Genomic DNA, 22,758 nt, shown 5'->3' with positions numbered 1-22,758 from the left:
TTTGCCAAGAAAATCCCAAATAGGGTCAAGAAGAGTCGGACATGACTGAAACGACTCAACAACTACAAAACATGCATAACATTATATTACAAAGTATGTTACTAATACTAAACTGAAGCAAATGAAACTAACCTCCAAAAGCTTACATCCTAATGGAGGAGACAATACACAGAGGACAGTGATGGCCAAGGACAGGAGTTTAGTTTAGGAGAGTTACAGACCAAAACTCTGGGTGCTATGTCCCAACAAAGAAACCAGCTTAAAAGATGTCAGAAGCCATCTCTCCTAACTTATACACCATCTACTAGAAGTTCTCTTTGACATAGTCCCCAAGCACTGGAAATTTGATATGCCCTTTAGCAAGAAGTCAGAGAATGTACCCCTCCCTATAGGGTCAAATTACACTTGTTCAGTTCTATTGGAGATGCCCTTGGTCCATTAGGTCCGGTGATTCCTGTAATACTACACTTGACCTCCGTGGGGTATTCCAAACCATGGAATCAAAACTGGATAGTGTGAAATGATTGATTGTCTGACCCCAAAGAAGAGCTATGAGATAGCATCTCCTTTTCCTTCTTTGCAGAGGTCTGAGAACTCTGCATGTGGAATACTGCAGATATCAGATTTGGTTTATGTGCTTAGTTTTGCTGAACATTTTAAACCTCTTTTAATTCTTTCTTATATTGGGTGGTTTTCTGGGAAAGAGGAGAGAGGACTTGTTTGTTCGTAAATGAACATATCAACATAAACCTAAAGAAATGGAAAAACTCATAGATGTTTCTTCTTGAATCGTGGTCCAAGACACTTAAAGTCACAGCGGCCTGCACACAACAGGCACGTGGATCCGATAGGAAGAGACTAAAATGAAGGTCTGAGGTGTCCGTCCTGTCTATCACCTTTCCACCCCCCCCCTTTCCGCCTCCCCCCAAACCTCGAGTCCTAGAAGGACAAGTTTTCCTTTTCCGCATCAGTAAAACCGATACGTCTTTTCCTGCCTAGTTCCGGGTTAAACGTCAGGAACAAGGGACTTTAACGCGCCCGTGTGATAGCAAGGGCTTCAGAACGTTCGTGGACTATGAAGGAACCCACCTGGCCACCCGCCCCTTCTAGAGCAGCACAGTACTTCCGTCCTTTGATAACTCCGCCCCCGGCAGACCCCAGGCTGCCGTAAACCACCTCACTGCATTGTCGCAATGAGCTCTCTACCCCGCCCTTAAAGAGGCGGAAAGGTGGCCACACTTGGCGGCCAGCTGGGGAGCGCGGCTGCAAGATGGCGGCGCTGGCAGAGGAGCAGACGGAGGTGGTGATCAAGCCTGACCCAGAGGGACCGCAGGCACTCCCTGCCGCGCAGCCGGGCGACTGTCCAGGCGAGGGCAGCGGGGGCAGCCACAACAGCAGCCATAACGGAGGTGGCAGCGGCGGTGTCGCGGCGTCCTCAGCCGGCGGCGATGGCGGGACCCCGAAGCCCGCCGTGGCTCCTCCGGCAGCTGCGGCTGCTGCGGCGGCGACAGCGGCTCCGGGGGGCGCGGCCGGGGCTCCAGCAGCCGCTGCCGAGGGCATAGCCTCTCAGGACCGGCAGACTCTGCTGGCCGTGCTGCAGTTCCTGCGGCGGAGCAACCTACGCGAGTCCGAGGAGATTCTGCGGCGCGAGGCCCGGCTACTAGAGGAGGCGGCGGGAGCCGGCGCCCCAGGGGAGGTGGACGGGCCGGGGGCCGAGGCCACCAGCACGCTCCTGAGCCGGGTCGCCGCCGCCGCCGCCGCCGGGCCCACTGGACCGGGCCCCGGCTCGGGCTCCGGTCCCGGCCCCGGAGTCTGCCCCGCGTCCGCGGGCCCCGGTGCCTCGGGGACCGGCACGGGGAACTCGGGCGCCGCCCCGGCCGCGGTCGCTCCGGCCAAAGGTGGGTCAAGGGGTCCCCGGGGCGCGGTGGGGAAGTCCGGCTAGCTGTCAGGGGCTGCCTGCCCGCTCCTCTGCGGGTTTGGTTTGAATTTCCTGGGCCCGCCTCTCCGGCCGCAGCCCGCCCCCTTTCCGGAGCGCGCCCTGCGCGTGGGCACAGCCTCCGGGAGCCTGGAGCCGTCCTAGCCTGCCTGCTCGGAGGGGAGGGGGGGGCCCGATGGATGGACAGACGAAAGGATGGTTGGAAAGATAGATGGCTAGATGAATGGAAAAATGAACGAATGAATGGATGGACGGATGCATAGATACATGGTATTGCTAGCCCAGGTGTGGGGCTCTGAGCACCGACCTGGATGCTAACCTTCCCCAGATCCAGGGCCATCCTGGAGTGATTGGTGCTGAGGCACCTGGGGCTCCTTGGTGCCCATGGTTAGCTCCCATGTTTTTCCCATGTGCCTTACTCTTTCATCCCCAATCACCTATTACCCCCGCATTCTTTGGCATCCTTTCTTATCAGACCTTGAAAACTTGGCTCCTGGAATCCAAAATACACTAAGCCTTGATGTTCCCGTTCTGCAACCAAATACAGAATGAGCGTGCTTGATGCGCTTTCCTTTTTTAAGTTGAGGTGCTGTGGTGTTTACAAAAGAAATGAGTTTACAAATCCAGTTGGAGAGATAAGACAGGTCTAGCTTGAAACAAATACATCACAGCCTCCTGGCTTTCCTGGCTTCCAGAATCCCCCCTACAGGAAACCTTTCCCTATTCCTCATAATTCCAGTGCCTTCTCTCTGTTGATTATCTCCAATTTATCCTCTATAGAACATGGTTGTACATATTGTTTGCAAATTTTTTCTCCTCTTTAGATTGTGAGCTCCTTGTCCTTTGCCTTTCTGTCTGTCCCAGTGGGGTCTTAATAAATATTTACTGACTGACATGGTATATGACTAAATGACCAAATGAATGTTACAGAATATTAGTGCTATAGGAATTCACACTTTGTGCTATTGAATGAGGAATAGGAAAATCTGGTAGAGGAGGTCAGATTTGAGCTGGACCCTGAAGGGATAAATATGATCTAAATGAGTGATGGGGAAGAATAGCAACTCCAAGCAAAGATTATCTAGTTAGTAGCAAGACCAGCTTGGTTGGATAGAGGGGGCTTGTGGAGGTGAGGACTTACATGTATGGAACTTTGTCTGGCAACCTTACCTGTTCAGAACACAGCTAAGACATAAAGAGTAAGCAAAAATAGTTGCAAAAAGAGATATCTCAAAACCCATGTAAAAAAATTCACTTACATTCCCTTGTCCAAAGCTTGTTGGCTTATATTTTACATATAATTCTAACAAGCTTGCTTATTTAGTTTCCAGATCAGAAATTGAATATTATTAAGTTGAGGCTATCGGTAATGAAAAGTGACAACTGATAGAGGAAAGAGAAGCTGTAGTATGTAAACATAAGTACTAGAAAAGCCTAACAGTCTTGGATAATCGAGGATAAGAGCAAACTACTCTTTCCTGTTTGATACAGCCTCATGTATACATTTTTGTTTTTACTTTTCTTTCTGAGAATGTATGATATTCCCCCTCTCCCAAAAATGTATGCCTCTTGAAGGTATAACATATTGTTTCATTTTTGTCTCTGTGTCCCTATCAAATAGCACATCTGGCATATAGTAGGTGTGTGATAAATGCTTATTGAATTGAATTACACACCTCAGTATGTTCCAGGCAGGGCATCACTATTTCAGCACAATATAGAGATTAATATTTATAATTATAATCCCTTAGTCATGAAGAAGTCACATTATATTTAGAATCTTTAGAAAGGTATATTGTATTTTAGAAAGATCTCTTCCCTGAATGTTAAATTAAAAAAAACAAACAAAAAAACCTTTGGTATATGAAGATGTAAGTCATTCAAGCTAGTTTATTCCTTAGGGGTCCTCCATAGCAGTGACTTTACTATAATGGTGGTTTCAAGTCAGAGTAACATTGTGTTCCTTTATCAAGTTAATTTAGAATCATATGAATCAAGGGATTTAGAGCTGTAAGAAATATTGGAGAGTCGAACCCCCTTATTTTATAGAGCTGAAAAAGAGAGAAGAAGTGATTTACTCAAGGTCATTGAGGGCTAATTGGGGAATTCTTTGTCGTGGACATATCTTTCTGGAAGCTGCTTATTTGGGGTGGGGGGGAAAGGGAAGGGAATGATGAGGCAGAGTTAAGCAACTTGCCCAGGATCACACAGCTGGTAAGTACCTGAAGCTGGATTTGAATTTAGGTCCTCCTGACTCCAGGGTCAGTGCTCCATCCATTGCCTCACCAAGCTGCTCTTTTAATAGTAATACATTACTATGTATGATGTATCGGAATCTACCTTGTCTTCAAGAGACAAACTATGATTTTTCTGAAAAGTTTGTCATTGCACAGCTTTGCTGTATAACAATTAAAAGGTATATGTATATGTATGTGTGTGTGTGTGTGTGTGTGTATATATGTATGTATATGTATATATATATGTATGTCTTTGGTCTTTGCTCTTTACCAAAGAGAATAACATGATTATTAAATTAACATTTATATATTATTTTATATAAGTGTCTTGCAAGTAATGATCGTTTCATCCTTTGCACTTGTATCCCTAGTGTCTGGCACCTACTAAGCATTTAATAAATTCTTGTTGATTAACAAAACTTTTTCAATTTAATTTAGATAATATTTGATTACCTACTACATGTCAGGACCTGTTAGGTATTGAGGGGACAGCACAGAAGAATAATTAAACATTTATTAATCTACTATGTTTAAGGCACTGTGCTAGGTACTAGTCTCTCTTCCTCCTCTCCCCTTTCCTCTTCTCTCCCCCAGCCCCTTACACACAACAAAAATAGCCCTTGCCTTTATGAGGTTTATATTCTTGGGGAGAGGGGAATTCAGTAAGTAAACACATAAATAAGTCTTTAAATTATTTGAGGAGAGAAGTACTAAAAAACTACAGAGATTAGGACAGGCATCAAATAGAATGTCTCAATTTGAACTGAAACAAACCAAGGATTCTAAAAGGTGGAGGTCTGGGGAAATGCATTCCATATCCTGTGGTGGGAGATGGAATGCTGAATTCAGGGGTCAGCCAGTAGACAAGACTGACTGGAATATAGAATACATAAAGGGGATAATGTGAAATAAATCTTGAAGGGGAGGCTGGAGCCAGATTGTTAAGGACTTTATGTGCCAAACATATTGGATTTATATGAGTGGTACAGAGCATCATGATCATTTAAAGAACAGTGAGATCATTTAAAAAATGAAATTGCTCCAGATAAATTATTAAATTATTTTTGCTGTTTGATTTTATATTATTTGACAGTAGCCACAGAAATAAAAGGTGGTAGATGTATGTATGTCATAATAAGAAAAGGCCCATGAACAAGTTCTCATTCTTTGCATGTGTCTTGGGGGATGGGAAGAGGATGAGGAAATAGATCTGAGTCATGTTGCACCCCGGGACATCATGCCAGGGGTTGCATAGTGTTTCCTTTTCCCTGAAGTAGTTTTTTTTTCCTTTTTGCAGTTGGAGTAGTTGCAGTAGAAGACCAACCTGATGTCAGTGCAGTATTATCTGCCTACAATCAGCAAGGGGATCCAGCAATGTATGAAGAGTACTACAGTGGACTGAAACATTTTATTGAATGTTCCCTGGACTGTCATCGAGCAGAATTATCTCAGTTATTTTATCCTCTCTTTGTACATATGTACTTGGAATTGGTCTACAATCAGCATGAAAATGAAGCAAAATCATTCTTTGAGAAGTATGTGAATGTCATTGTACTTGAGGTTGTCCATAGATCATATTGTAGAATTACAAAATTTCAGAGCTGCAAGGAACGTTTGAAGTTACCCAGTTCAGCCTCTTTCTAATTACATGAGTGAATTGGAGACCCAGAGGGTTTAAATGACTTCCTAAGTATCACAAGTCTAGTTAGTGGCAGGATTCCTCACAAAAGTATATTTCTTTGTGCTTTTATTACAAAATACTGTAGCATGACTGGAAATGTAGAAGAAAGATAATCATCAGTGGCTGGAGTTTACTTCCAAGAATTTCTTTTTATTTTACTCCAATCATTAAGAAATTTCCTCTTCTTTCCATCTCTTAATACTGCTCCCTCCTCAGGTTCTTCTGGGTAAGTGAACAGAATAAGGGACTCTCTCTCTCTGTCTTGTTTTGTACTTGCCCGTACTTTCTTTGGACCCCAGGATGCCAGTATGGATGATACAACTCTACTGCCCCAAGCTGAATGTTCAGCCTCTACTCACTTGCTCAGGAGGTTGAAACTTCTCATTTCAGCCAAGCTTCTGACCAAACTTCAGAGTTCATCTGATATTTAGTAAGGAGAGGGTGATGTGTCACTAACAAGGAATGTTCTGTTGGTATTCAAAAGTCAATTTGTCTAAAACAGAATTTATTTCCCCAAACCCACTCCTTCCCTACCATAGTGGTCTTATCATTCACCTAGCCACCCATGCTAGAAATCTTGTGGTGTTCTCTTGGCTCTTTTCTTCCTTTTCTGTTGCATCTAAGCAGTTACCAAGTCTTTTAGGTGCAGCTGTCATAAGATAAGGCACTCACTCATTTGCAGGAATCTCTGCTCTGCTTCTTAGTACTTCTAGGACCATGCCCTAGTCATTGGATCCCATGGCACCTTAGTCTCTTCTATCTAGGATTGGACTGGGGGTGGGGGGACCCCGAGGATTGTCCTGCATGACTTGATCTCTAAGGCCTTTTCCAGCTCTGGATCCTCCTGTTTGTCCCTATTGCCACTCCCCTAGGACAATCCTTTGTTACCATCTGCCGGGACTACTGATCTCCCTACTTATCTCCAGTCTCTTGTCCTGCCAGTCCCTCACACTGCTACCAGATTCATCTTTGCACAAATCTCCACTCAAAATACATCAATGGCTCTCTGTTGCCTATAAAGCCCAGTCTCTAGTTAGTTAATAAAAGTCACCTAAAGGGGGGGGCAGCTAGGTGGTGCAGTGGATAAAACACTGTTCCTGGATTCAGGAGGACCTGAGTTCAAATCTGGCCTCAAACATTTGACACTAGCCGTGTGACTGTGGGCAAGTCACTTAACTCTCATTGCCCCGCCTCCCCTGCCAAAAGTCACCTAAAACCTAGTATCCCTTTACCTTTCAGACCTTATCTTTCATAATTCACTTCCATTTAATTTCAATTCAATTTGTGTTAACGCCAGAGCCAAACTGTCCCTTGTCCCTTGTATACATACATACTTTTGTTCCTGCCATCGTTTATATGTAGAATGCCTATTGTCGCCCCTTACATACATGCCCCTTTTTTTTTTGCCTTTTAAAATACTAACTATTCCTGAAGATGAATATACAGACCAAAGGCTACTTCTAGAAAGCCTTCCCTGGCCCCTTTCTCAGTCAGAAATGATCTTTACTTCCTCTGGTCTCATATGGTACTTGATACCTGTTTTATGCTATTATAGTCTATTCTGAGTTATATTTCATATTTCATATTTCTATATCATAAAATTTCAGACCTGGAAACAACCTTTGAAGTGAACTTTCTTTATGCAATACTTTGTAATCTTCAAAAGGTATCACTGTATCTTAGTTGTTTATAATTTCCTCCTACCCACTTTTGTGGTGGCAACTATGATCCCAGCTACCCAGGAGACTGAGGCTGGTGGATTACTTGGGCTTGGGGGTTCTGTAGTGTGGTAGACTAGGTCCAGTAAGGGTGTTTGTACTAAGTCTGAGCCTAATATGATGCCCTGGGAGTGGGAGGCCATCAGGGTACCTAGAAGATAGTGAGCTGACCTCACTCAGAAACTCAGCAGGTCAAGACTCCTGTAACAGTATATAAGGACTGGGCCTATGTGTGGCTACTGTACTTCAAGCTTGGGCAAAATACCCCATCTGTTAAAAACTAACCAGAACAAAAAACCCTGCCTTTTTCCCAGTGCTTAACACAGTGAAAATGAATTAATGGAAGTGAATGAACACTATAGTACTATGAATCAGAGTCAAAACCTAACTTTAAATGTTTCTGTTTCTAGGTTTTTGCCTTTGAGTACCCTTAATAACAATAATGATAATTCTCATTATGTATTGCTTTAAGTTCTGCTAAGTGTTTTCTCTATAACAACCTGGTGAGGCAGATAGTGTGATTATTTTGAATTTAGCTTTTTTTGGCTCAGCATGATATGAAATGTAGCCAGTGTGTAAGAGTTTTTATATTTGAGAGTTATAGATAGAAAAACAGCGATTTACTATTAAGACCAGAAGGCTTTACTCAGTTACTTTTTGGAATAATTAATTTGCATGTTTAATTCTTCTTTGTTACCATTTTATAATCATAAATTTGGAGGTGGTAGGGCCCTTAAAGGACCCTAACCATAAAATGTATTAAAACCATGATATTTTAGAATGGTTCCTATGGTAAGTAAATACTTGAAACTTAAATATAATTTTGAAAAGCATTTTTTAAACCCAGTTATAAGTAAAGACATTTTTGTATTGTAGTAGAAAATTAGATTTGGGATCAGGAGACTTGGTTTTGAGTCTAAAGGCCTGGCTCTGCCACTTCTTAGTCATGTGATTGTGGGCAAGTCACTCAAACCTGGATCTCGGTTTCCTCATTTGCAAAATGGAGAAAATAATACCTGTCCTACTTTTGTCATTGGGTTATCATGAGGATTAAATGAGATGTGGAAGCATGTTGATAAACCATAAAATAGCATGCAAATGTTACTATTATTACTAAAATGAATGTCCCCAAACCCTCAAAAACTGAAATAACTGTACTTCTTTTGCCTTTAGTTTCAGTAATTTATGTTGTTTATTTTTCTTTTTGAAATTGTGTTGTGAATTTCATTGGCAGATGAAATGGTTATTGCATAGAGTCTTAATGGCTGAATTTAAAATTTAACTAGAATAAGTTAAGATGAAATTCATGGGGCAGCTAGGTGGCGCAGTGGATAGAGCACCGGCGCTGGAGTCAGGAGTACCTGAGTTCAAATCCGGCTTCAGACACTTAACACTTACTAGCTGTGTGACCCTGGGCAAGTCATTTAACCCCAATTGCCTCACTAAAAAAAAAAAAGAGAGATGAAATTCTTTTTTTTTTTTTTTTTTTTTTTTTTTTTTGCGGAGCTATGGGGGTTAAGTGATTTGCCTGGGGTCACACAGCTAGTAAGTGTCAAGTGTCTGAGGCTGGATTTGAACTCAGGTACTCCTGACTCCATGGCTGGTGCTTTATCCACTGTATCACCTAGCTGCCCCTGAAATTCATTCTTAATACACTGGCTGTGTTAATCCTTGATTTGTAGCCTGTTTTGAAGGTGCAGTAATATTACTTCAGAATATATGGGAGGGAGGCAAATGCCATAATGATAATGAAGGAAAAAAATAGTTATTAAAATTAATCTTTTAAAAATTGAAATAGGTTTCATGGCGATCAGGAATGTTATTATCAGGATGATCTGCGAGTGTTATCTAGCCTTACCAAAAAGGAGCACATGAAAGGGAATGAGACCTTGTTGGATTTTCGAACAAGTAAATTTGTTTTGCGCATTTCCCGTGACTCTTATCAACTCTTGAAAAGACACCTCCAGGAGAAACAGAACAACCAAATATGGAACATAGTCCAGGAGCACCTGTACATTGACATCTTCGATGGGATGCCTCGGAGTAAGCAACAGATAGATGCTATGGTGGGAAGTTTGGCCGGAGAGGCAAAGCGAGAGGCAAATAAGGCAAAGGTATGGGCCCAGTCCTGGGACACGTATCATGCAGAGAATCAGAATCGGGGAGCATTTCCAGTGGATCAGCTCAAACATTCTTTTAACCAATCAGTTTGTCAATAATCATTTATTAAGCACCTTTGGTGTGCTGGGCACTGTGCTAAATCTGAGAGTTGCTGGGGCTGCACAATGAAATGACATTACAGTGACAGGATGTTTTATTTTCTAAAGAATGGGTGTACATAGTTTTAAAAATTGGCCATTGTGTCAGCATCTTACTTCACTGTGCATCAGTGGGGAAAAGTGCGTTACAAGTACCTGAAAATATATATTTTTTGGAAATATTTGCTCTTTTGATTTCTAGGTTTTTTTTGGCTTGTTAAAAGAACCAGAAATTGAAGTTCCTTTGGATGATGAAGATGAAGAAGGGGAGAATGAGGAAGGAAAGCCCAAAAAAAAGAAACCTAAAAAAGATAGTATGGGATCTAAAAGCAAAAAGCAAGATCCTAATGCGCCGCCTCAAAACAGGTTAGAGAGAAACCTTGGCCACTAGGTGGGGTCTTTCATGCGGGTGTCCTGTCTGCCAGTGCTGAAGCATTATTTGACAAGTTGCTCTTTTTTTCCCCCCGTAGAATTCCTCTTCCTGAATTGAAAGATTCAGATAAATTGGATAAGATAATGAATATGAAAGAAACCACGAAACGTGTGCGTCTTGGTCCAGACTGTTTACCTTCCATCTGTTTCTATACATTCCTTAATGCCTATCAGGTTGGTGAAATATTCATGGAAGTTTAGGATGGAATAGTTTGAACTGATTTCAAAAAACTGCCTGTGAAATATAATTAAAATAAGCCTAAAAATTGGGTTGGGAGAAGATGTAACTTTGCTCTTTGACTTGTGTTAGTATGATTTCATTAAAGACAGCACATAAGTATAACAGACAGGATTAGAAAAGACAAACACAGTCCCTTGGAAAGTCTTCGGTGATTTGCAGCAATTACATTTAAATGTCAATTTATTATTGAGTTCAATCAGTAGAATTCTCTCTAGAATTATAGGAACTTTTGAGAAATAGGAAGCTTTGTGATTTTGTTCTGCTATGCTTGGGAAATTTTTGTAGTCAACATATAAGCTTACAAGGTTTATACTTAAGATCATACAGTTACTGTGCATAAGTTTTCTTTGTTACAGAAATGTCTGGGTTTTAGTTTACTGTTAATTGTATGCTTCAGGCAAAACTTAGATGACTTAAAATTTAAATGGAGGGAAGCAGGTAGATGAAAGGTAGTGAAAGATCACCTTGATGGCTATTCTGTCATTGTTTTGAGTTTTAATCCAACTTTTTTTTTGGGGGGGGGAAGCAAATAGGGGTTAAATGACTTGCCCAGGGTTACATAGATAGTAAGTATCTGAGGCCGGATTTAAACTTGGGTCCCCCATTGCCCCACAAAAACAAAGCAAAAAAAAAGATTTGGCAACTGATTGACTATGTGGAGGAACTGAAAATAAGGCTAAGGTTACAAACCTGAGAGACCAGAAGAATGGCAAGAACTTTTTTTTTTTTTTTTTTTTTTTTTTTTGCGGGGCATTGAGGGTTAAGTGACTTGCCCAGAGTCATACAGCTAGTAAGTGTCAGGTGTCTGAGGCTGGTATTTTGAACTAAGGTCCTCCTGAATCCAGGGCCAGTGCTTTATCTACTACACCACCTAGCTGCCCCCCCCCCCCCCCCCGAGAACTTTGATAGAAAGAAGGATGTTTGGAAGAGGGGTGGACTTAGGGGAAGGATGACTTCTGTTCTGGACATGTTGTGATGAGATGCATTTATCCAATTGCCCCTTCTAAATCAAAAACTCTTTGGGAGCAGGCATCTTATCTTATTTTTGGTGCCCTTGGCACCCCCCTCTCCCCTAGTACAATGTATGGCATATAGTAGAAACTTAATATTTTTTTCATTATACAATGAGTACAGAGTCTGCAGTGTGATTTCCTATTAAAACTTTCCCCCCTTTTACTGACAGGGTCTCACTGCAGTTGATGTCACTGATGATTCCAGTCTGATTGCAGGAGGTTTTGCTGACTCTACTGTCAGAGTGTGGTCTGTGACTCCCAAAAAGCTTCGCAGTGTGAAGACTGCAACAGGTAATAGAAATGCTTCATTATGACTATTTTTGTTTAGTTCTTTACTACTAGGAATCCATAGTTCATGGATTCTGATCTTTTCTTCCACATGGCTTCATTTTAGCTAATAAGAATAACTTTTCCATAGTGCCTGAATGTGTAATACCAGAAAACCATGTAAAAAATTTGGATAAGGATTTTCATTTGACACACAAAAAGAGATGCTTGTGTAGTAAAAGAAAATAAGAAGTTAGGGCAAAGCCCCATTTTAAGGGAAGCCGGTTTCTGGTAGTAACATTTTAGTATAAAATACTGAACAAAAATCTTAAAGAATGACATAATGAGGGGCAGCTAGGTGGCACAGTGGATAAAGCACCGGCCCTGGATTCAGGAGTACCTGAGTTCAAATCCGGCCTCAGACACTTGACACTTACTAGCTGTGTGACCCTGGGCAAGTCACTTAACCCCCATTGCCCTGCAAAAAAAAAAAAAAAAAGAATGACATAATGAATAACAGTACCTAATTGGGAAATGAGTGACATTCTGCTAAATTATCATGTGGTCAATCAGGTTTTGTTGAGTGCCATTTAAATTATTGCTATCTGGATTTTTTTTCTAGACCTCAGCCTTATAGACAAAGAATCAGATGATGTTTTAGAAAGAATCATGGATGAAAAAACAGCAAGTGAATTGAAGATTCTATATGGGCACAGTGGGCCTGTTTATGGGGCAAGCTTCAGTCCTGACAGGTAAAATATAAAAAACAGAAAAGGTAAATTAGGTAGCATATTGTGATTGGGCAGGATATTTCTAAAGCTGCATTATGTAAATTAAGACAACTAAAAAGGTGGGCAGCTAGATGGCACAGTGGTAAAGCAGTGGCCCTGGATTCAGGAGTACCTGAGTTCAAATCCAGCCTTGGACACTTAATACTTACTAGTTGTGTGACCCTGGGCAAGTCACTTAACCCTCATTGCCCTGCGCAAAAAAAAAAGATAACTAAAAAGGTCTAATATTGTACATATTCATTACATTTAGATTTAAGAATCTTGCCTTTTGTTAATTTAACTTCAGGGTCCCAGTACAAAGGAATAACAATTAAAACATACATTGGAATAGTAATAACCTCCTGAAGGTATCCCTTCAAGAGTTGTCATGGGATGACTAATGCAGAAATATGTTTAATGTGATTGTACATATATAACCTATATCATGGGGGCAGTTAGGTGGCACAGTGAATAGAGCACTGGCCCTGGAGTCAGGAGGACCTGAGTTCAAATCCGGCCTCAGACCCTTGACACTAGCTGTGTGACCCTGAGCAAGTCACTTAACCCCAATTGCCTCACCAAAACAAACAAAAAATAAACTATATCAGATTGCTTGCTGTATTGGGGAGCGGGGAGGGAGAGAAGGGAGGAAGAAAACATTGAAACTAGATATCATATAAAAATGTTGCAAACTATCTCTACATATAACTGGAAAATGAAATACTTTTATGGAAAAAAAAGAGTTGTCATGGGAAACATGAAAAACAAATTTACTTTAAAAATTCAACATGATCTCATCCCTATTCATTTGCTTTTGGGTTAGAATGGTTAGCACTCAAATCATCCTTATATATAGCACTTCAAGGTTTGCAAAGTACCTTATAAACATTTTCTCCTACATGAAACGCTCTGAATTAGGGAATTTTATGTTTTGAATATTGATGGTCATATTGAGTTGGGTTCAACTTCCTCTCCACTGTCTGCCTCTATCTTTGAACAAACCTCCTTATTGATACCTGATACCTTGTTAATAAACGTAAAGGACATAATTTTGCCTAATTGAGACTTTCATTCTGTTGTAATCAGAAGACCAATGCAAGTACTTCTTCAATCCTATTTAAGAGTTATGATTAAAACTGAAAGCCCAATTAGAAGAAACACTGCGTAGCTAATACTTGGCTTGACTTGGAATTAGAGGACCTGAGTTTGAATCTTGGCCTTAACACTTAGCTGTATATTGGGTAAGGGAACCAACCTCTCTAGGATCGTTTCCTGATCTGTAATATGAGAGAATCTGAGGTTTCTTTGAGCTCTAAGTCTGTGACTCCATGAACATGTCTCTTGTGGATCTCTGGGCCCCACTGTCCCTGCCCCCCCACCCCCCCAGGAATAAGGGGAACATCCTATATGGTTATATATTCTTTTGTTTTTTGTTGTTGCTTTTTTTTTTTAAGTGAAGCAGTTGGGGTTAAGTGACTTGCCCAAGGTCACACAGCTAGTAAGTGTTAATGGTTATATATTCTATGGATGCTTAGTTGAGAATTTTCATTTGGATAAACATTTCTTTCAAAACATAATCCCTCAGTCACTAAAACATTGATGGGGCAAGAATCTGCCTTAGGTACAAAATGTCTTAAAAATGACATTTCCTTACGGTTGGGTAAGGGAAATATTCTGCTTTCAGTGATAAGCCATAAGAATGCTTTCTGAAGATTTGAATTTTATATTTTTCTTAAGGTGGCATGGGAACATAATTAGCATTTCTCTAAATGTTGGCAAAAACAACTCACTTTTATAAGTGTTTTCTAGTTTACAAAAACCTCAACCCTATGAGATAGTGAAAGCAGAAGTAGTATTTACATTTTATTGATAGGGAGACTAAGACAATTGTTAGAACCACCAGGCTTGGATTAAAGAAGACTTGGGTTTGAATTCTGCCTCAGATATAACTTGGGTATTTCTTGGCAAATTACTTTACCTCAGCACTTACTCAGTTATTATTAGGTTCAAATGAGATAATTAAAGTGCTTTGCAAACCTCGAGGTAGTACAGAAATCATGATAGCCTATACTACCTAGTACAGAGCTATGCACAAAGCAGGTATTCCATCTTGACCAGCGTAGCTGGCATTAACACTTTTTTGGTGAGGCAGTTGGGGTTAAGTGACTTGCCCAGGGTCACTCAGCTAATAAGTGTCAAAGGTCTGAGGCTGGGTTTGAACTCAGTTCCTCTTGAATCCAGGGCTGGTGCTCTATCCACTGTACCACCTAGCTGCGCCACCAAGTTACTGTTAATCAGCTATTCATGACATTCACATTTGTGGTGCCTGTACAAAGAAGGAAGGTTCACATTGATTGCTTTATATTCTTAGGAGAAAATGGAGACTAATTGACATTTTGATTAGCAAGCACATTTATCCTGTTTTTTTTTTCCCCTTTTAGAAACTACCTACTTTCCTCCTCAGAAGATGGCACTGTCAGGCTATGGAGTCTTCAGACATTCACTTGTTTGGTAGGCTACAAAGGACACAACTATCCAGTGTGGGACACACAGTTTTCTCCATATGGATACTATTTTGTATCAGGAGGACATGACAGGGTAGCCCGGTAAGATACAAATTTTACACCTGGACACTTGGCAAAGAGGAAGATGCAGGGGGAGGGGTAGGGCAATGAGGGTTAAGTGACTTGCCCAAGGTCACACAGCTAGTAAGTATCAAGTGTCTGAGGTTGGATTTGAACTCAGGTCCTCCTGAATCCAAGGCCAGTGCTTTATCCACCTAGCCGCCCCAGAAGATGCAGTTTTACTGGGAACAAGAATTTTCCCGTATGTGATTTATTCAGTGTCCTTCAAACAACAAACCTTAAAACAGCACTGTTAGTCATATCTTACAAAACAGTAAATTGACAGAACTAGTGATTTCTGATCACTTGTACTGTGCTAGAGTTAATTGGACTCATAAATTCCAAAATTAACGTGGAAAGAGGAGCTGGATCTCGAAATTGTGTGAATACCATCAGCCCTTTTCTGCTACCTTATACTCACCTCAGTATGAACCATCACTATCCCACCCTTTTGTAGAATGAGGCAGAAAGGAGATGGACTCTGATATGGACAAAATAAGATGTTCTTATTGACTTTTTAAAATGGATTTTCTTATAGTTTCTCCCTTCCCTTTTACCCACTCCAAGCTCTTTTGTAACAGAAAAATGCAAAAACATGTCATTTGGAGTACAGGCAACAGTCTGCCCTTATTCCCCCACCTCTCCTGAGAGAGATACATTTTATTATGTGTTCTCTGGAACTGAGACTGGTCATTATAACTACTTGAAATTTGGCTTTTAGTTTTGTTTTGGTGAGGCAGTTGGTGTTAAGTGACTTGCCCAGGGTCACACAGCTCCTTTTAGTTTTTAAAGAAAAAATGTACATTATTCCTAAATTGTTCTTCTAGTTCTACTTCCTTAATTCTGCATCAGTTCATGCAAGTATTCCCCAAGTTCTCTAAATTCCTCCTTTCTCATTGCAGTAATAGTCTATGGCGTTCCTCTTTCACTTTGTTCAACTTTTCCTCCTTTGATGAGTATCACTTTGCAGTGCTTGGCTGCCACAAGTGCTCTTATGTTTTGTTTTTTTGTGGGGCAATGAGGGTTAAGTGACTTGCCCAGGGTCACACAGCTAGTAAGTGTCCAGTGTCTGAGGCTTCATTGAACTCAGGACCTCCTGAATCCAGGCCCAGTGCTCTATCCACTGTGCCACCTAGCTGCCCCCAGTAGTATATCTTTTATGGCAGAATGTGACTAATAACAGGAACCTGTGTTTTATTATTTTTATTTTAAAGCTGCCTTTTTGTTTTTGTTAAGGCTATGGGCTACAGATCATTATCAGCCTTTACGAATATTTGCTGGCCACCTTGCTGATGTGAACCGTACACGATTTCATCCAAACTCTAACTATGTTGCTACGGGTTCAGCTGACAGAACAGTAAGACTGTGGGATGTCTTGAATGGGAACTGTGTAAGGATCTTCACGGGACATAAGGTAAATTATAATTTAAATAAGACCATTAACAAAATATCATTGCTTTTTAGGAGAAAATTATCTCAAATACTACTTTGTACTACTATTGGAATTTGTAGTCCAACATTCAGTTGTTATTTTCTTTGCTATTTGAGACCTTTTTTCTAAAATGTTCTTTTTCTCATTATAGGGACCAATTCATTCTTTGGCATTTTCTCCCAATGGGAGATTCCTGGCTACTGGAGCAACAGATGGCAGGGTACTTCTTTGGGATATTGGACATGGCTTGATGGTTGGAGAATTAAAAGGCCATACAAATACAGTATTTTCACTTAAGTTTAGTAGAGATGGAGAAATCTTAGCATCAGGTAAGGAACTAGAAATAAAGGGGTTGAAGGATAAGTGTTTGAAAAGGAATTCTGTGTCTTGATTAGTTTAAAAAAACTTTATTCTTTACCCATTTTTTGCTTTCCTCCATAGCAATTCCAAACCTGCTTAGTGGTATGGATTATTCTTAGGCCCAATCTTACTTGATATTTTATGTTGTTCATAATTGGCCCTTTATCAGAAATCTTGTGCTAAAATGTAGAATAGAATGTCAGAATTTAGTTCATGATATAATATACTCTCTCCACAGGGTCGATGGATAATACAGTTCGTTTGTGGGATGCTATAAAAGCATTTGAAGACCTAGAGACTGATGACTTTACTACAGCCACTGGACATATAAACTTGCCTGAAAATTCACAGGATTTATTGTTAGGAACCTATATGACCAAGTCAACACCAGTTTTACATCTCCATTTTACTAGAAGAAACTTGGTTTTAGCTGCAGGAGCTTATAGTCCACAATAAACCATCTGTATTAAGACTTTTTGAAAGCCACTCTCTGGAAAAAAATGATACTAAAAAGTAAAATACCTCAGAGATTAACATTTAAGCCACAAAGAGTGTCTTATCTAAAAGGATCTGGAAGAAGGCTGCTTGGAAATCTAAACTGGACAACAGTTTATTTAACTACTTTCTGTGAGTTGGATACATGGCATGGATGCTGTAGAAAGAAACCGGTGCTTTGGATTATGTGGAAACTATGCATTTTCTGTTCAAATTCCATCTTAATTTATTTTCTCTTAAAAAACTATAATTACTGACTTCAATAGTTTTTACCCACTTGAAGGTTCAAAGCCCTTAGTGTCCAATGTAACACTAAGTTTAGGTTGGATGAAGCTCTACCTGGGTATATTATTGATATGAAAAAATGAAATTTAGCTACTGCTTGGCATTTAAGTGTACTTTAAGTACCCAGTACTTAAGTGTAACAGAGCAGTTGCCTACTCTAATAAGTTTCTTATTTTTCACCTTAAACAATCACATATACTCTCAGTCCACTGACATCAAATAAACAGGAGTCTGGTCAATTTAAATAAACCTCTTGGCCTCCTGAGTAAATCTCAGTGCACTATTTACAGAGGTCTGAGTAATTAACTTAAGTGCAACCAAGAATTTCACAAGCCAGTGAAGGAACAGCTCCTATCAATAAAGAAATTCTTATGTGAAGTCCGTAAAGTACTGATTCACATAGGAAGTCACTTCCCTATGTTTCCCTAGTCCCCTCCTTGTAAATGAACCTTTTGTGGAGGGAGCTTACGATGAAGATCTTCGGCTAAACTTTGGTTTTAGTTAGCTGAACTACAAAATATAATAAACTTGAAGTCAAATGCAGACATTTCAGTTGCTTACCTCCAATACAGAGCCTTGCTTTGGGAAACTAAAAGCAGATTCAGACAGACAAGTCACTGCCAGTTTTCTGCCTTTGTTGTATTTTGTACAGTTTTTATATTTTTGATACCTTGTAAATAAAAACAAGCCAACTTTTCTGAGTTCATGTTTTATTTCAAGAACTATAGATCACATGCTAAGTTGACAGCAGGTCCTCCAGCCAGGGAACTTGATGATGGACAAAGTATACACATACACACACACACACATACTGGACTCCTATAAAAGCAAAAACCAAAACATAAATGTGAATATATATATATACTGATTTAAAGCCAAACATTTGTTAAGCATTTGAGCCATGGAAAAAGGACATGTTAAGCTGAATCAATTTCATTAATAAACATTTATTAAACACCTAGTGTGAACAGAATACTACGCTAACCTTTAGGAAAGATACAGCATAGTACCTGCCCTTATGAAGTTTAAGGTCTATTGGGAGGATTTGATACATATAATACAAAATACATAAGTTCCCGAGAAGTGCAAGCAAAATATAAGCTAAGTTTTGGAGGGAAGAGATTGTGAAGTTAATACAGAGGATGGGGAAGGTTGGCCTCGTGGAGGAGGTGCTATTTGAAATGGACTCGAAAGGATAAAGTGTCCCAAGAAAGGAACATGTTTATTACCATCTAACAAAGTGCCTGTCCTTTTTAATCAATGCATTTGTTAAAATATAATTGCTATAGAACTTTATCATTGTTACTATGCAAACAGCCAGGGGACTATTTAGTTGAGAACAGAAACACATGCTCCAAACTATGATAAATTACATGTTTTAGGGCAGCAATTTGGGGGGGGAGGGGAGCAATGAGGGTTAAGTGACTTGCCCAGGGTCACACAGCTAGGAAGTGTCAAGTGTCTGAGGCCTGATTTGAATTCAGGTCTTCCTGAATCCAGGGCTGGTGCTTTATCTACTGTGCCACCTACCTACCCCCAGGGCATCAATTTTTATAGTGTATAAAAACTAATTTGAGAATTTACCAGAAAACTTTAGGTTAATAGTGGTAAAGAACAAAGAAATGTTTAATGTTCTAAGAGAATATTTTTTCAAATATGCAAATGAATTGAAACTCAAATTTCTCTATGCCTTAAAAATACCCAAAATGCTAAGAGAAGAAAGCTGCCCCCGAAATAGTAATATTCTCTCTCTTTTTTTAATCAAAGGTACTTTTCACCTCTAAACCTACAAACAGACTTTAAACTCCAGAAAACCTTTAAGCAAAGTAACTCAGGATCCAAAACGGAATTTGTGCTGCTCAGTTAAATGTTTTTTACACACCAGGTCATTATCTTACCATTTATGTTGCTTTCACAGCTGGAGTTTTTTTAGACCTTGTCTTGAAGTAAAGTATGAGCAACGCGATTCCTCCATAAGTGGCCAGCACATACTGAATAAAATCAACCAGAAAAGCAATGTTACATCAAAATTATCTTAAAATAGGATTGCCCAAAATATCATCAACAAGTACTTACATTCTTTCTGCCATTAAGGGTGTATGAATTGAAGTATTTCTTAAAACCAGTGAATTGATACTGACTGTCAGATTCTGGACCTGCCATAATTGAAACCTTAAATAAGAAGAAAAACCCAACAATTAATTGGTTTGGCTATAGTTTGATTTGAGAAAAAAAAGTTGGGGGTAGCTAGGTGGCGCAGTGGATAAAGCACCAGCCCTGGGTTCAGGAGGACCTGAGTTCAAATCAGGCCTCAGACACTTGACACTTACTAGCTGTGTGACCCTGGGCATGTCACTTACCCCTCATTGCCCTGCCCCCACCCAAAAGTTGCATTTATTGCAATGTAATAGAATGCAGCAATTAAATGAATAGCATCTTCATCCTATCTGGTATATTGGACATCTAACATTTACATAGCACTTTAAAGTGTGCAAAGCACTATACAAATTAGAAAATTGGCACAGTGACAGTTAGGTGACTTGTCCCTGATGAATGGGGATTAGAACACATCTCACTGGTTCCAATCCAGCCCTCTATACATTGCTGCTTTGCCTCTCCCACTATCTGAAGTCCTAGCATTGGTCTACCTATAACTTTTGGGGGTGGGCGTGGGTGATGGGGGGTTAGTGGGAGAGGACATTACAATCCAAACAATAAGAGCTCACGTCTTTATAGTACTTCATGATTTATATAAAGCACTTTACATAAATTTCCTCCTGTTTATAATTGTTTGCATATTGCTGTTTTTGCCTTTCTTTGCATCTTCAGCACTCAGCAAATCCCTGGCCCGAAACTACTTACTATTAAATAACTTGTTTATTTGATCTTTACAACAGTCCTATAAGGTAGTCAGTTCCTATCCCTAGCCTCAGATACTTTGCTTAATAGAGTGTGACCCTGGGCAAGTCTCTCTCAGCTGAAGCTGAGAGATAACATCACCTACCCTAGTGATTAAGGCAGCTAGATGGCTCAGTAGAGTACTGGGCCTAGCCATTAAGAAGACCTGAGTTCCAATTTGACCTCAGACACTTCCTAGCTGTGTGAGCCTGGGCAAATCCCTGAATCTTGTTTGCTTCAGTTTCCTCATCTGTAAAATGCACTGGAGAAAGATAGGGCAAACTACTCTAGTATCTTTGCCAAGAAAACCCCAAATAGGGTCATGAAAAGTGAGACCTGACTGAAATTAAGAGAGAACTTGAACTCAGGTCTTCCTGAATCCAGGGCAGGTGCTTTATCTACTGCGCCACCTAGCTGCCCCCTAAGAGATAACTTTGTGCAGAGTGAATTAAAAACCTTAGAGCATTATAGTTATTATTGTTATTATTTTATGTTTGAAAAAACAAGCAAAGAGAATTTATACAACTTGTTCAAAGTCATAAAGCTTATTAATGGCAAGAGAGGGACTAAAACATATGTTTTCTGCCTCCAAATATAATACTCCTGCCAAAGCACCACTGCAATCTGCCTTTAAAATGACATAGCAGTAACAAAATAAGGAGGTAAAGTTTCTAATCCTGCCTCTGCTAAAGATTTTAGGATAACTGTACAACCTGATTACCAAACTAAAATCTGTAACAGCTTGTACAATATATTTTCAAGTTATTGGGGACCCTATCTATTGCTGTGCTGTGGCTAATGTTCTTTTTAAATATTTTGTTAAGGGTAAAGCTAAAGGGTCTGAGGATAATGTAGTCCCTTCCAGCTCTAAATCTAAGACTAATCAACTACAGCCATGTCAAATCTCTTCTTTTTTTTAATGGTTGACTTGTTTTGTGCTTCTTCGGGCACAGGAAGTCCATCTTATATTTTTGAATCTTCCAAAGTAGAGAGAAACTTGACCTGTGATTCCAGTGGTATAAGCAACTCTCAAGTTGGGAGACTTCCTCCACCAAGGCAGGTCATCACCTTCCCTGTAACTGAGAGATTAAGTGACCTGCCCAGGGTCAGGTTGCCAGAATGTGTCAGAGGCAGGCCTTGAACCGATATATTCTAGGTGTCAGAGACCAATTTTCCATGCTCTATGCTGGCTGCCTCATATTCTCCAAAATACCTTGCACTTATTAGCATTTGACTTGTTGACTTTCACTCTCTCTCCTAGTCCCCTGTACTCCATAGCTCTTGGCTTCCAAAGGTGAAATTGCTGGTTTGGTCCTTTACTCCCTATTCACTCCTGATCCTCCGTCTATCTCGTTTTTTGATACCGGAGTACCACGTGACCGAGGCCTCGTCACTTTTTTTCCCCTTGCCATTAGACTATAGAACGTTTATTTCTAGGGTTCCCCTCAGCTCTGACACCCCATGATTCTTAGTCTTGCCTCATTTTTTCCTATTGACCCCGATTTCTTCACCACCTGTCCCTGCTCCATTTTCTGGGGCTTCTGCTCCCTCTTTCCCTCTCCCTTCCCACCCCTCTCTCCCCCTCCCTTTCTTTTTTCCAGTATGCTTTAATGAAAAGAAAGGGGGTGGGGGTGGGGAAGAGGGGTGCACGTTTTTATAAACATGGTAGGAAACCAACTGAATAAGGAAATAAAGACTAGAGGCCAGGCCAAGAGAAGTTGTTCAGACAGGATCCCACTCCTCACCCCTGCCTCAATCCTTCCTTCCTTCCTTCCTTCTCACTCCCCTCCAGGCCCCCTCCCGTCTGCCAGCCTCGGCCTCCGTCGCGCGAGGGACTCAGCCATTAAATCGCCCCAGCGGACTCCGCGGTACTCCGGGTCCCGAAGAGGCTGAGTCCGCCATTCGCCATATGAGGAGCTCGGAAGAACGGGTTAGCGGTCCGAGATCCTCCGCAATTTACTCACCCGACTGTAGAATCCGCCGCAGCCGCTGTCCTTCACTGTCCGCTGCCACCGCCCCCAACCCCGACCCGGAAGAGCCTGCCTTTCCCTCCCGGCGTCTGCTAATAGGGCGAAAGGAACGCGAACCTCGTCGCTGATTGGTTGGAATTG

General features: G+C 40.8%; 2 protein-coding genes across 3 annotated transcripts; one reads left to right on the top strand and one right to left on the bottom strand.

The window, feature by feature from the left end:
- The first annotated feature begins 948 nt into the window (after positions 1-948).
- On the top strand, positions 949-18,063 carry TAF5 (TATA-box binding protein associated factor 5). The gene is made up of 11 exons (XM_043988270.1): positions 949-1,898; positions 5,471-5,708; positions 9,371-9,686; positions 10,033-10,196; positions 10,301-10,436; positions 11,687-11,807; positions 12,406-12,535; positions 14,995-15,159; positions 16,414-16,591; positions 16,761-16,938; positions 17,208-18,063. The coding sequence occupies exons 1-11, from the start codon at positions 1,271-1,273 to the stop codon at positions 17,423-17,425; spliced, it is 2,472 nt and encodes an 823-aa protein (XP_043844205.1). The 5' UTR covers positions 949-1,270; the 3' UTR covers positions 17,426-18,063.
- Positions 18,064-18,442: 379 nt separating this feature from the next.
- ATP5MK (ATP synthase membrane subunit k) lies at positions 18,443-22,754 on the bottom strand. Of its 2 annotated transcripts, none has more exons than XM_043988271.1 (4): positions 22,612-22,754; positions 19,826-19,921; positions 19,648-19,740; positions 18,443-18,568 (listed from the first exon to the last, which is right to left on the bottom strand). In XM_043988271.1, the coding sequence occupies exons 2-3, from the start codon at positions 19,910-19,912 to the stop codon at positions 19,651-19,653; spliced, it is 177 nt and encodes a 58-aa protein (XP_043844206.1). In that variant the 5' UTR covers positions 19,913-19,921; positions 22,612-22,754; the 3' UTR covers positions 18,443-18,568; positions 19,648-19,650. The 2 variants fall into 2 exon arrangements, with proteins under 2 accessions (XP_043844206.1, XP_043844207.1); XM_043988272.1 differs by lacking the exon at positions 22,612-22,754 and adding an exon at positions 22,393-22,599.
- Between the last annotated feature and the right edge of the window lie 4 nt (positions 22,755-22,758).

This window comes from Dromiciops gliroides, chromosome 2 (assembly GCF_019393635.1).
Source record: "Dromiciops gliroides isolate mDroGli1 chromosome 2, mDroGli1.pri, whole genome shotgun sequence".
In the NCBI taxonomy this organism is placed as follows: Eukaryota; Metazoa; Chordata; class Mammalia; order Microbiotheria; family Microbiotheriidae; genus Dromiciops; species Dromiciops gliroides.
Note: the sequence above shows the minus strand (reverse complement) of the source record. Positions and strands in the feature narration are given on the sequence as shown.